The sequence below is a fragment of the Equus asinus genome, chromosome 5 (genome assembly GCF_041296235.1).
Source record: "Equus asinus isolate D_3611 breed Donkey chromosome 5, EquAss-T2T_v2, whole genome shotgun sequence".
Taxonomy (NCBI): Eukaryota; Metazoa; Chordata; class Mammalia; order Perissodactyla; family Equidae; genus Equus; species Equus asinus.
Window position 1 is genome coordinate 105,002,631 of NC_091794.1, and position 12,166 is coordinate 105,014,796.

General features: G+C 52.5%; 2 protein-coding genes across 2 annotated transcripts in view; one reads left to right on the forward strand and one right to left on the reverse strand.

Annotated features, from left to right (window-relative positions):
• Positions 1-3,887: 3,887 nt before the first annotated feature.
• NPPA (natriuretic peptide A) lies at positions 3,888-5,974 on the forward strand. Its single transcript, XM_014849869.3, has 3 exons — positions 3,888-4,702; positions 4,802-5,128; positions 5,658-5,974. The coding sequence occupies exons 1-3, from the start codon at positions 4,580-4,582 to the stop codon at positions 5,667-5,669; spliced, it is 462 nt and encodes a 153-aa protein (XP_014705355.1). The 5' UTR covers positions 3,888-4,579; the 3' UTR covers positions 5,670-5,974.
• A 2,403-nt stretch (positions 5,975-8,377) lies between these two features.
• CLCN6 (chloride voltage-gated channel 6) overlaps positions 8,378-12,166 on the reverse strand; it is a 30,720-nt gene continuing 26,931 nt past the window's right edge. Inside the window, exon 23 of the mRNA XM_014849784.3 lies at positions 8,378-11,444. Within this exon, the coding sequence (XP_014705270.3) occupies positions 11,364-11,444 (81 nt within the window). The 3' untranslated portion in view covers positions 8,378-11,363. The remainder of the gene's footprint in view (positions 11,445-12,166) is intronic.

Below are 12,166 nucleotides of genomic sequence, written 5' to 3' on the forward strand. Positions count from 1 at the left end.
GGCCGGCACTTTGAGCAGTGAGAGACAAGACGTGGAAAGGAGCCTACAGACAAAGTGCTTGTTACAAGTTCAGTTATGTCCCCCTAAAAGATATGTTGAAGTCTAAACCCCCAGAACCTCAGAATGTGACCACTGGAAACAGGGTCGTTAGTTAAGATGAGGTCATACTGGGGCAGGGTGGGCTCCTAATCCCAAAGACTGGTGTCCTTATAAGAAGAGGAGAGAGAAGCATGGAGAGGGAAGGCAGCCGGGTGATGACAGAGGCAGAGATTGGCGTGATGCATCTGTAAGCCAAGGAATGCCAAGGATTGCCGGCAGCTACCGGAAGCTGGAAGAGGCCAGGAGGGATGCGCACACAGGCTTCAGAGAGAGTGTGGCCATGGGACACCTTGATTTCGGACTTCCAGCCTCCAGAACCGTGAGACAATACATCTGTGTCATTTTAAGCCCCCCAGTTTGTGGCACTTTGTTGCAGCATCCTTAGGGATCCAATGCGGTGCCCTCATCTTTTTCTCTCCTCACACACTGTTCCAAGGTGCCAGGCTCCATGAAGCTCTCTGGAGACGTCCAGCATGACCAACCAACCACTAAGGTATTTTTGCAACGGTGTGGCCAGCTTGGTAACCTATCACTTTATATTTGCTCTCCTCTTTCCTTGCCTGCAGTGGGCAGCCTCTGAGACGGCCTCCAGTGATCCCCATCTCCTGGTACTCATGCCCTTGGGCTATCCCCGCCCTCTGGCTGTGGGCTGGACCCAGTGACTCACTTCTGATGAGCACAGTACAACAAAAATGATGGGATGCAACTTCCAAGGTGAGATTCCAAGGAGACTGTGCTTTACACAATCTCTCTACCTAACGGCAGTCAGTTGTATCTCTATGGAGAGGCCCTCGTGGAAAGGAACTGACATCTCCAGCCAACAGTCAGTGGGGACCCGAGGCTTGCCAACAGACACAGAAGTGAGCTTGAAAGCAGATCCCCCAGCCAAGCCTTGAGATGACTGCAGCCCAGGCAACAGCTGAATTGCAGCCTCTGAGAGCACTGAGCAAAGGGCACTCAGCGAAGCAGGGCCAGATTCCTGATCAGAGAAACTATTGATAATATCGGTGTATTGTTTTAAGTTGCTGAGGTTTGGGGCAATTTGTTACACAGCAGTAGTTAACTAATACACTATCTCACTTCCATTTTCCCTCACTCTTGCTTCCCTTGAACTGGAAACCCCATAAAGCTTTAGCAACTGAACTTTTGCCTTGGGCCTTGTTTTCTAGGGAACCTGCCCCCAACTTCCAGTCCAGTGACCTCCAAATTGTACCAAAGAAACAGAACATCGTTTTCAAAGTCAGAAACAATCGTCCCTAAATATGCACCAGCGTCCTATGAGTTTCTCCCTACTGGGGCTTCTGCTTTAGACCATTTATGTCTGACAGATTGTACCATGAATGTGGTGGGGTTTTCATATCAGTTCTGCACATGTGTGACATTGCTGGGGCCTCGTGGCTCCCCGAAGCAGCCCCCAGCATCCCCATTGAGGGTCGTGAAACCAAAGTGGGCTGGAAACTGGAGACACCCCAACTCTGGATTCTCTCACCCATCTGCAATGTTCATTCCACTACATGACTAAGATGACTTCTTTCTAGTCATAATAAAGGCTTTTGGTTTTTCAGTTGGTGGGAGCAGTGTGGGTCGGGGGTGGATCTGGCCTTCCGTGCTTTTTGCTTTTCTTCTCTCTCACTCCTGCAGGCTGGCTTCTAAACACCCCTTTAAATGTTAACTCCTCCACATACATCCCGAAGTTGAGCAGGGGCTTGGAAATGAAGAGGAGCTTTACGTCAAGCCATTTTCAGTTTCAGGCTCAAATCCAAGGCTTCAGTGGGATTTGGGGTAATGAGCGTGTTTGGGGGTTGTCTGTCTTCACTGGGTCCCGTTAGTGCAGGAGGCGGTTTGGTCCTGCACAAAGTCCTCAGGGCAGCAAAACTGAATGTTCTTTTTCTTGCCACCTCCCTCCCCCCAATTCTGCAAACAAAAAACAAAAACCCCCCTGGCTAATGGAAGAGACTCAACAAACAACACTCATGGCCACTCCAGGTTCCCTCTGGAAGAGGGAAAGTGACTTTAATGAAAGGAGGTGGGCAGATTCTGAAATCCTCTTTCTGGAACCTTGGTCAGGACTTCTGCTTCTCCTTGGGCCACTTACAGACTTCACGTGGCTCAGGACAGAGGAGCAGCATCGGCTCTCAGAGGCAAGCCACAATAGGGGCCACGGGGCCACGATGCCCTTCCAGAAGGCTTCACCTGCATCAAAGACCTGTCTCCAAGGGCGTCTCCAGGAAACAGGCTGTGTGACGCACGCAGCAAAGAGCATCAGTTCCCCTCAGTGTGGCTGCTCACTGACTTCTCTTCGCTAATAATAACCCTGCCAACTGAGCAATTAAGCTGTGAGCACGTTCCAGGGACTCATCAGGATATGCTGGTTCTTTGCCCCCAGAGCTCCTACTCAGAAACGCACCCATCTTGGATTTCAAGTTGAGTTTGGCTGACCCAGTCAGTGACTGAAAAGGGCTCCTCTCTCATTCTTAGAATAAAATCACCCTGGATACCTCTCGTGACCCCTGGCCACGTTCTGCCCGGATTTCCTGCCCTCTTGCTGTATAAGAGCCTCTCTGCCTGATCAGCCAAGGAGTGCGCTCAGCTAGGGAGCGGTCAGCCCAGGGCGAGTTGGACATTCCACACGCATTTCCTGGGCTTCCACGGAGTAGACTGGAACGTGTTAGGTGCGTCCATAGGTCACGGGGCTTGGAGGTAGAATTTTCCTTGAGACACTCTACACATATCCAGACCTGTCAAGCACATGAAGCGGCAGCGCCAGGGCAGGGGGAAGGAGAAGGAGCTGCTCAGAGGCAACGTGAGGGATCAGGAACAGGGCAGTGTTAAACCGGGGACTGCACCGGAGGGCTTGGTAAAGAACCATCATGCTAAGCAGCAGCAGAGTCTGTGAAATCGGTGAAGAACACGCGTGTTGGTGTCAGATCTGCGGCTCAAGTCCTGGTTGTGCCTCTTAGGAGCTGAGTGACCTTGGGCAAGTGACAGAGCGCTCAGTCTCACTCTGTCCCTCTGTAAATGGGGACACCACCACCCGCCTCCTGGGGGTGTGATGAAAATGAACTAATCCACATAAAGCTCTCAGCACAGTGTCCAGCATGTTACAGCTGACCCAGAAAGGCAACAATTACCGTCCTGCAATTATACAGCGCTTCACACTTCAAAATGCGTCCGCAGATTAGCAGCTCTTTTGAGCCTCAGGACAACCTTGAGAGGTGGGCGGGGCACGTTTTCACATTTTCCTCATTTTACAGATGAGGAAACTAAGGCCCCAGGCAGCTTGGTTTGTTTGGGGTTACCATGCAGGTCTCTCATCCCTTTGAACGGAGTGTCTTCTCCCCGGCAGACGCTGTGCTGAATAGTACACGAAGGCTGAGTTCAGTGCTTAGCGAACGGAGGCCACTCGTTCAATGTGGCCTCGCTGCCTGTTACTTCTCTTTTGGGGACCAGGAAAATGGAGACATTAAGGGGAACCATTTGTGCCACATTTGCCTCCCACCTCACTCCGTCAGCCAACTGGTCGTGGGAGCTTTCCTGGGAAGGGTGGGGGCATCACAAGCTTCGGACTCAGAGCCTGAACTTCCATAAGCAACAAGTTGAAGAAATGAAAATGTCGCATCCTGTCAGCGCCCACCTCCCTCAACACCTTGGAGGGGGGCCCTGGGGAGGGGGGCCGAAGGAGGAGGAGCTCTGCAGAGGAACGATTGTGCTCCCAAAACTTTCCTTGGCGCTTATATTTAGGAGCTGAATTCTTGGGTCATTCATCACTTTTGGTTCCAGGCTGACTCAGTACTCGAAAAACTAACGCCCTCTTCACCTGACCACAGAGGGTGACTGCCAGGAGCGAGGCCAGCTTGGTGGAGAGAGAGTCAGATGTGAGGCCAGCTCGAGCATCTGGACTAATTTGTCCCGAGCTGCCGGCTGCCTGCCATTTCCTCCTCTCCCACCCTTATTTGGAGGCCCTGACAGCTGAGCCATAAACCAACGGGGGAGCTGGGCGCCGGCCAACCGCCACCCTCTGCTTCGGCCAACCGTCACCCTCTGCTTCCCTGCATGAGTCCCGTTGCCGAGGAGAAAGGAGCCCGAGGCATCGCTGTGAGATAACCAAGGACTCTTTTTTGCTCTTCTCACACCTTTGAAGTGGGAACCTCTTGAGGCAAATCAACAAGAATGTGGCTCTTGCAGCCGAGGGTCCCGGAGGTTGTTGGGGCTGCTCAAGGCGGAGGGGCTGTGACAAGTTCCGCTGGACTGATAACTTTAAAAGGGCATCTTCTGCTGGCTCCTCACTCAGCTGCTTTATCGCTGCAAGTGACAGAATGGGGAGGGTTCCATCCCTCTTGCGTTCTCGGAGAGCTGGGGGGCTATAAAAAGAGGAGGCGCAGGGCAGCTGGGAGACAGAGACAGACAAACGCCAAGAGAGGGAAACCAGGGAGGAGAGGGAAGAGGCAGCAAGCACCAGACCTCCTTGACCAACGCCGGCATGGGCTCCTTCTCCACCATCATGGCGAGCTTCCTCCTCTTTCTGGCGTTTCAGCTCCAAGGGCAAACCAGAGCCAACCCCGTGTATGGCTCTGTGTCCAACGGAGACCTGATGGATTTCAAGGTAGGGCCGGGAAAGAGGGCAGCCTGGGACCAGCGGGCTTTATGACACTGGGCTGGTTAGTGAGACCTCTCCCTTTCCTTGTGTTTTCCTTTTGTAAAGAATTTGCTGGATCGTTTGGAGGACAAGATGCCTTTAGAAGATGAGGTGATGCCCCCACAAGTACTAAGTGATCAGAGTGAGGAAGAGAGGGCAGCTCTCAGCCCCCTCCCTGAGGTGCCTCCCTGGACCGGGGAGGTCAATCCAGCCCAGAGAGATGGGGGTGCCCTTGGGCGGGGCCCCTGGGACTCCTCCGACAGATCTGCCCTCCTGAAAAGCAAGCTGAGGGCACTGCTCGCTGCTCCTCGGAGCCTACGGAGGTCCAGCTGCTTCGGGGGCAGGATGGACAGGATTGGAGCCCAGAGTGGACTGGGCTGCAACAGCTTCCGGGTAAGAGGAGCTGGGGATGGAGTGGGGTGGGGAGGAAGGAAGTTGTGGTTTTGTTGAGGCTGAAACCTTGTCAAAGAATACCACCGGGGGATGCCTTCTGCAGGAAGGGACCAAAGGGACCAGCATAGCAGCTTACTCTCTTTGAAATTTCTGCCCCAACTTGATGGGTGCGCCATGAGTCTTGGGACAATGATATTATCCTCAGCTACAGGCTACTGAGAAAATGCTAAGAATAAAAATTTATGCCATGAGCACTGGGAACTTCAAATGTTCACAGGGCTAGTCGCCTTCATACTGCTGATTGGCAGTTGATGTTCCTCTCCGGATTCTAAACGTCAGATCCCAAAGCATTTAAATTGATGAAGGCTGATCTTTGAGCTTCTAAGGAGCAACTTGTGTACCAGTTCCTGAAACTCAGGGGGTTGTCGGGCTGGAGTGGGGGCTGTGGGAAGTGAGCACAGTCCTATGAAGTTGACTTTTCCAGTACAGCCAGGTCACCAAGTCAAACATGTCTGTGTTCTCTTTGTAGTACCGAAGATAACAGCCAGGGAGGACAAGGACAAGGCCAGGCCCTGGGCAGACTGCGAGAGACTCTATCCCCTGGGGTCTCTCACTCAACTTTGTCCCATCTCATTGCTCTCAAGCTGAGTGGTGACGAGCACTCTATCCAAGCTGCAGCCTCCTGTCAACATTTCTCACACTTTATTCTAAATGTAGATAAAGTGGCTTAATTGTGGCTTCCCCAGCTCTCCCATCCCATGCATTAAATTTTAGGGTAGACCCTCACCCGTTACTGAAAGCGGTTTGAAAAATGAATAAACTTCAGCACCACGGACAGAAGCCGAAGGCTCGGGTTGGAGTCATTTCTTTTGCTTCCCGGGGAAGAGAATTCAGCCTGATTTTCATTTTACCTATTGTCCGAGAGAAGAATGTTCACTTTCTTTCTTTCTCCTTATTAAAAACAATAAAATTTATTTTTTGGAGTTTTAGGTTCCCAGAAAAATTAAGCAGAAAGTACATAGCTTTCCCATATACTCTCTGCCCCCAACATGCGCACAGCCTTCCCACCATCAACATCCCCGGTAGACGACACATTTGTTACAGTCTATGAACCTGTAGGGGTGCATCATCGTTGGCCAAAGTCTGTCTTCACCCTGGGGCTCACTCTCGGCGCTGTACATCCCATGGGTTTGGACAAATTCTTCCTCCTTTCATTCCTCCCTCCTTCCTTTTTTGGGGCTGCGGGTGGGGCTCACACTGCAGCTCTCCATCTGCTCTGACTCTCCCTCCAGCCTCGTCACGGATCCTAAAAAAGCCCCAGGAGACCGAAAGGGCATTATTTTTATTCAGATTTGCTCACGTTCAGGGCACTTATTTATTGAAAAGAAAACTTACAAACATCTCTGGTTATAGCTAATGTAGCTTGTACTCAATAGGCAATCTTTACACACCTAGTATTTTTCAGTTTCAGGTTTTATTTTAGAAGCCATTTATAAAATGAGGACACTAACAAAATTTCCTCTGACACATTTAGAGAGAGTTTGCTGCTGCAACTGAGTGAATCACACGTTTGGTTTTAAGAAGGGTAGGCAGAATATTTGGGGTTAAAAGCTGAGCAAAGTGAAGACACAGATGTTGGCTATGCTGACAAACTCCAAGTTTATGTGCCTTTGGGGCACTAATGCAAGTTTTAAAAAGACACCAGCTTCCTCTCATTCACGTCCAAGGTGCCTGACGTGTCAATTTTATCGCGGTGAGAGCCAGTGGAGAAGATGCGGTTTCTCTGCGTCAGCTTCTGAAAAGGTTGCTGCCCTAAGCAGAAACTACCAGGCACTAAGCTCATCCATCACAGGGAGTGGTACCCTGACCTATCTTCCCCCTCACACACCTCTCTCTCCCTATCAGACTCTATGATGCTCCTCCACCACGCCTGCACCTGCCTGCTCACTTATCCATCTTTATTTATGCGGCTCCTTCCACCTGGAATGCCCTTTATCCGGTGCTACTGAGAACATTCTACTCATTCCTCAAGGCTCATTGAGAATGCCACTTCTTCCCAAAGCCCTCCCTGATACCACGTGCCCGGTGCAAACTCAGCTCTTCACCAGCAGCCTTCTGTATGTAACTATTCTGACACAATTCGCGCTGGTATGCGGTTGTGTCTGTATCCCCAGACTGCAAGCTCCTTGAGGGAAACACCCCCTCAGCACCCCTGCAGCACAAGGCACAGTCAATGCTTTATAAATGTCGGTCAAATTGTCTTGGTCTTGTACAGAAACTGAAGAAAGTGGTAGTAACATAGCAATTTGCTCCTTGTAGAGGGGAGGGGAGGCCAGGAGTGAACTGCCGTTTAGGGAGTGGAGGTGGGGAGGAACTCTGATCTAACGACCTCGATGGAAATGTTCCTATGTGGACTTCAAACGCAGAAGGGTGGAAAACCAAGAAGCAGAGAAGGGCCAACAAGGACAAGGGTCGAGAGACAGGAAGAAGCTTCCTGAGGCCCAGCTCTGGGGGAGTGGGAGTTGCTAGGAAGGGAAGACCCCTCAACCTGGCACACTCCTGCCTTGTCACTATCACACAGTGGGTTCTCACTGCATGGAATCGACTGAAAGAGCCAAATACACACAAAATGCCCCTGGAACTTGGAGAAGACTTGGGGTTCAGGGAGGGGCCAGAATTGACTGAGACCATTTCTACCAGCAACTTGAAGCAGATCAACTAGAGACACAGAAAGTCCCTTTTCTGGCAAAACATGAAGAGAGCAGAAACCAATGACAGATGGCACCAACGGAAGCCAGCCCCATGTCCAAATATCCACAGGCTCAGCAGCGGTTTCACTTCCGGTTGGATGTCAGGGGAATCTGCTGATGGGGCAAACTCCTAAACACCACGCTGCCAGGGACACAAACGGCTTCTCCAGCTATTGCCATGGGAAGCAGCCGCTAGAGGGAAGAGCTAGGTGTTTACAGGAGCAAACGGTCAGTAAGCAAGATCTAACAGGGTTAATGTGAAGGGAGAAGCGGAAGAGCGGTAACTGGGGACTGGCTGAGGTCCACAGGACTAAGCTGTTCTCACTACGAAGGGAGCGAGCGGGCCCCCGTGAATGAACAGTCCTGCTGGGAGAGCTGTAGAGGGAGAGATCCGAGACTATAAAACTACTTCCTGGCTTCGCAATTTTTAAGTATTAGAAAGAGAGGGAGTAAAATAAGAACCAAGCACCACTCCAAGGGCACTGTGGAGACAAGAGGCTCAAGGAGACAGATGAGGACATTTTATTCTGACGTGTTACGGTTACAACAAGAACTTCCAAGTTTCAAAAGCTCAAATAAAAATAGAATTTTACAAATTAAAAAAAATACAATTTATATACACAGTGGAATTAGCTAACATTACTGTATAAACAAACAGTGCAAATGGAAAAAAGGAAGCTGCTACTGTGGAAATGACCGAGGTCCACGAGCCGCGGGGCAACACTGCACATCAATACTGCAGGCCACAAGGGCACTTCCGGCCCCCCGGGGCTCTCCTCTCTCCGAGGGCCGTGTCAGTGCGCAATTTTGCATCACAAATGTCCTATTGTCGGCTGGGTCAAGCAAGCAAGTGTCCAGTCCAGCCAGGAACCATTAGTTAAACAAGGTCACGAGCAAATCATCCCCCAGAGAGCAAAGGTCCGCAGTCGAGAGGGACTCTCGCCCCCCACCCTAATCCCCCTGGTGGGGAGCCATGAACCGCCAAGCTGGAGACGAGACACAGAACACCGCCTCTAACCCACTCCAAGCCCCTCCGTGGGCTTTTGTTTGTCCAGGTGCCGTATCACCGGGAAGCGATAGGGTCAATAATAGGTGCGATGTTGAAAATGCGGGTTTCTAACCATCCGAAACCAAAGGAGTGAGGCTTACGGTTTATTCTGTTACAAGTGGAGCAGTGCTTGTCTTTGGGCTTATCTGGAAGGGCAGACGCCAACAGAGGAGAACAGGAAACAACGGGCCCTTCCAGGGGGCCTGGCTGTGGGTCCTTCTTGCGGCCATCAGTCAGTTCAGGGGGAGGGAAGTGTTTGGATTCTACCATCTGTCTCTGAGTTACACGGATGGGGACAAAATATCTGCTGACTTAAACGCAGCACAATGCGCACGAGGGGTAAATTCCAACGGCACCCAGCTGCCCCGTGCGGGGCGAGTGGCCAGTGACCCAGCCCCCTGGAGGCCAGAGGCCCTCCCGCAGGACATTTGTTCTGCCGGCTTCAGCGAGGGAGGGGAGAGGGGACGCGGTGTCTGTGACGGCAGTCACGCTGGCCTCCTAAGTTGGGCAACTGCTTTCCTCCTCAGCAGAGGAGGAAACAGTGCAGCCAAGCTCTAAACGCTGCCTTACAACAAAGCGGCAGCCGGCTGAAGGCAATCACGTTTACAAGGGCTTGTCTTTTGGTCCTTGAGATTTCCTGAACTATTTACTGGGCATTTCATCCACATTTCACAAGTCAAGTACATCCAGGGAGGCTGAAAAATTTAGAAGTCAAAGTACTTTTAGTCAGAGAGATAAGAAAACGGGGAGAACAGAAGGGGCGGCAGTTGGCTGGAAAAGACCCTGAAGCAGCCCCTCACTTAAGAGGAACAGAGTGTGCTGAGCACAGGATGGCAGCTGGCAACCCCGGGACTGACCCCCAGGCTGAAAGGCAGTCTTGGCGACGGAAGTCGGTGGGAGGCTGCAGTGGGGAGAACAGTGTAGCCAGGGCCAGGCACCGAGGCCCTCAGGAGACTCCCATGATTAAAACCACCCACTAACTGCAAATGAATGCCATCCTGAGTCCCAAAGCACATCCGCCCCAGGGCTGTGTGACAGCCTAAGGTGCTGACAAAGCAGAGAGCACAGAAGTGAAAGGAACGTCAGTGCCTGTGTCTGACACCTGAATGTTCACCCGGGTGCTGTTCGGAGAGACGACCGAGCAGCCGGGGAGAAACTCAGTCACCACAGACGGACGGAGCTCCTAGGCTTAATGAGGAAAGCTCAGGGCGTGTGCGGCAGGCGCCCCCGCCCCCAGCCCCTGGCAGCACCGCAGACCCTCCTGAAGTTTCCACCTCTGAGCTCTCGGCAGGCTGGGGACGAGGGGACGAGCAGCAGGGGAGCGAGGGACGCTTGTGAAGGGCAGACGACTCTTCCTCAAGCGACCCTCTGCTCTGTCCCAACACTGGCTCCTCAGGACCCATCACGCAGCAGTCAGGGGTCCTGGGCTCAGGACTCCCTCCTTCCCACCTTAGAAATAACTGCACCACCCCCGGAGTGAAGCGGAGCAGTTCTACCTGGGGGCGCCCTGCTTCTAGTTAACTTGGGGGGTGACCCTGAGCTCCTCTGGCCTGCGGCTGCTTCACCAAGAAGAGGGAGGCAAAAACTTCAGGAAAGTTTGCCATTCACGGAGATGAAAAGGACCAGGGGCCGAGGAGGGGAAACGTGTCCGGAGACCATGAGCAACGAGGGAAGCAGAGAAAGCTGAAACGCTAAAGGAGGGCAGACGCAAATCCGACCACGGTCAGGTTTACCCTTCAGAGATGACTAGCGGGATTTCAGTGCTTTGTGCTTCTGGAGGGCGGTGATTATAAGGAGATTCAAACCACAGCAGGGAGACCACAGCGCCGGCTCCCACCCAGGAGGCAGAACGCCCCCTAAAGTGAACTGGTGGAGACGCCGAGTTGAGACGCAGGACAGAAGGCCCCCCGGACACATGGGCCACTTTCCCGGTGCCCAATTCCTAACCTCAGTGAGTCGCTTCACTTTGCACCTGGCCTCCCCCCAGTGTCTGCCTTGGCCAAAGCCCCTCCCCGAACGGTTTAAGGCAATAGCTGGGCTCCCTAGGAAAGCAGCAAAGAGGTGGCAGGAAACCTGCTCTGGGTGTCCCCCTGGTGGGCGAGGCCTGCCTTCCCCCTCTGGTCCTGGCGCTAGCAGGGTAGGGGCCCTGGGGGCCTGTGCCACACTGACAGCAGGAATGCAGGGAGCAGGAACAAGGAAGACACTTGCTGGGACATTCAGACCAGTCCAAGCTCTGATGGCTCAGTACCATCCCCAGGATCTCTGACTGGCAAAGTGTGTGATGATTGTAGGCTTTCTGAGAGAGGGGGTGACTGGGAAGCTTCCATGCCCTGGGACAGCCCCGCCAGCTGTGGCGGTGGACCATAAGCGAGCTGCCTCCCCAGGCAGCTCCGGGAGAGGGAGGGCTGGCCCGCGGCAGTGAGGCTGAGCCGAGGCGTCAGATGGTCTGGTAGTGCTGCCGCAGCCGGGCCTGCAGAAACTCATAGGTCAGGTTGTGTCGTGTGATGATCCCAACGATCTAGGGCAAGGAGAGAAAGACCCACGTCACCTGCAGAGCCAAACCCACGGGTAAGAACCTGCAGGAACAGAACGCACCCCGTCCATGACGGTGGGCAGAGGAGACAGCAACAGGCCCGCACAAGGCCGGAACTGATGTGACAGCGTGATCAGGAAGACTCATTCCAAAGGCCTCCTAATTTCTAGATGGGAACAAGATAAACAGGTGACCAGAGCTCATAACCTGGAGGCCAATGGGACAAATCAGCTCCAAAAAAGGGTTTAGATGGGCCAGCTAAAATCTGAATTTGCACGTCTTTTTAAATAGGGCACATGCTCTCTAGCTTTCTCAGTTCCCACCACACCCAGCCTGCTTCATGTATGTAAGCGAGAGGCACAGCCCAATGCAGCCTTCTGGGAAGCTGTGACCTGGCCATGGCTCATGAACACCATCTCTCAGAACTACCTGGGGCATTGGGATTCCGTGATTTATAGTAAGAAATACATATTTGGTCTTTGTCCTAGTCCCTGGCACAAAGCTCTAAAAACGCTAAGTGATAAGAATACAAGAGTTGTCTTTCATTATTTATAACAAGCCCCTTTCAACCACACCTGAGTCTACGTTACTGATGTAACTTTTAGAAAGTCCCCAAGGATGGAGGCTGGAGAGCCATGTGACTAGGAGGCTGGAACTCTCAGCCCCACCCAGAGACCTGTCACCAGTGGCCAAAGACGTAATCAGTC

What these genes read in the sequence shown, in the direction of transcription:
- NPPA (XM_014849869.3), top strand. Translation starts at nt 4,580, where the DNA reads ATGGGCTCCTTCTCCACCATCATGGCGAGCTTCCTCCTCTTTCTGGCG. An exon ending in GAGACCTGATGGATTTCAAG is followed by an intron (nt 4,703 to 4,801) that starts GTAGGGCCGGGA and finishes CCTTTTGTAAAG; the next exon opens with AATTTGCTGGATCGTTTGGA.